Genomic DNA, 1,021 nt, shown 5'->3' with positions numbered 1-1,021 from the left:
CCGCTTGGCACATGGTAAAGAAGGTATGGGGCCAGTCCCTTGCCCAATCAATCGGAGTGCGCTTCATCTGGATCATATGGTTAGCCACAATTGCAAGCTTCCGAAACCGTGGAGCTGGGCCCTGGGTCTTAACCCGCTCCACCTTCCAGCCATTCTTTTGGCTGTTGAGCCAGTTCTGGTCAAGCTCGACCTCAAGCCCCCAGTTCTCCTTCGTGTAGCCTNTGATGCTTGATATATTCTGAAATACCGTGTTGATCTCTTGGCCCCGGCCCTTGCCCTTCGGCCCCTGCATCTTGCCTATCTTCCATAGGGCAAACCACACAAACAAATTGGAATCAAATTTTATCAGCTCTGGAGTTGGTCCACTTTCATGCACCCGCACAGGTTTGACATCATACTCATCACAAAAGGTGAGCCATCCGTCCTTTCCTGACCAAGCTGACTTTTGATTCCTCTTCGTGCTTTCGGCACGGTCGTTGGCTTGCTTCGCCACCACTTGGTTGCCGATCGCTGCCTGCTCTCCCGTGAGGCCCACAGTCAGGCGTGCCATAAATTGTGCATCAGACTTGCTGTCTGCTTGCTCAGTTGTCATGCCCGTACTCCATAACCAATCCCGGCCATTCGCAGGTGCCGCCGGCTCCCCCATCTCCGCAGGACCTAGTCGCGTGCCTGAGAAAGGGCCATCTTATGGTCGCGAACCATCATAGCCAAGGGAACGAGGAGGTCATGGAGCGACTTATCAAACTCTAAACGAATGGGTTCCATGAACCCATACTCTCTGGCCTTCTGGCGGAAGGCCTCCAAATTCTGGCGACTTAAATCGTCAGCCATGCCATTAACCCAGCCGGCAAAATGCCGTGTAATCGCTTCCATGTTATGCTGAGCCAAAAATTCAAAACGTCTCATCGATAACTCGTATAAGACTGGGTCGGAAGGTGCGGACCCATTGAGTGCGAAAACGACGCCCGCGTTGTCGCACTCATCATACATTTGGTGCCCCTCCACCAAGGTCCAAAAATGG

The 1,021-nt window shown here is 52.9% G+C and overlaps 1 protein-coding gene across 1 annotated transcript in view; it reads right to left on the bottom strand.

Moving 5' to 3' along the window:
• The window catches only part of AURANDRAFT_68320 (hypothetical protein), a gene marked incomplete at both ends in the record, with an annotated part of 1,502 nt that extends 910 nt beyond the window's left edge, over positions 1-592 (bottom strand). Inside the window, one exon of the mRNA XM_009043977.1 lies at positions 12-592. Within this exon, the coding sequence (XP_009042225.1) occupies positions 12-592 (581 nt within the window). The remainder of the gene's footprint in view (positions 1-11) is intronic.
• Between the last annotated feature and the right edge of the window lie 429 nt (positions 593-1,021).

This window comes from Aureococcus anophagefferens (genome assembly GCF_000186865.1).
Source record: "Aureococcus anophagefferens unplaced genomic scaffold AURANscaffold_94, whole genome shotgun sequence".
In the NCBI taxonomy this organism is placed as follows: domain Eukaryota; class Pelagophyceae; order Pelagomonadales; family Pelagomonadaceae; genus Aureococcus; species Aureococcus anophagefferens.
Note: the sequence above shows the minus strand (reverse complement) of the source record. Positions and strands in the feature narration are given on the sequence as shown.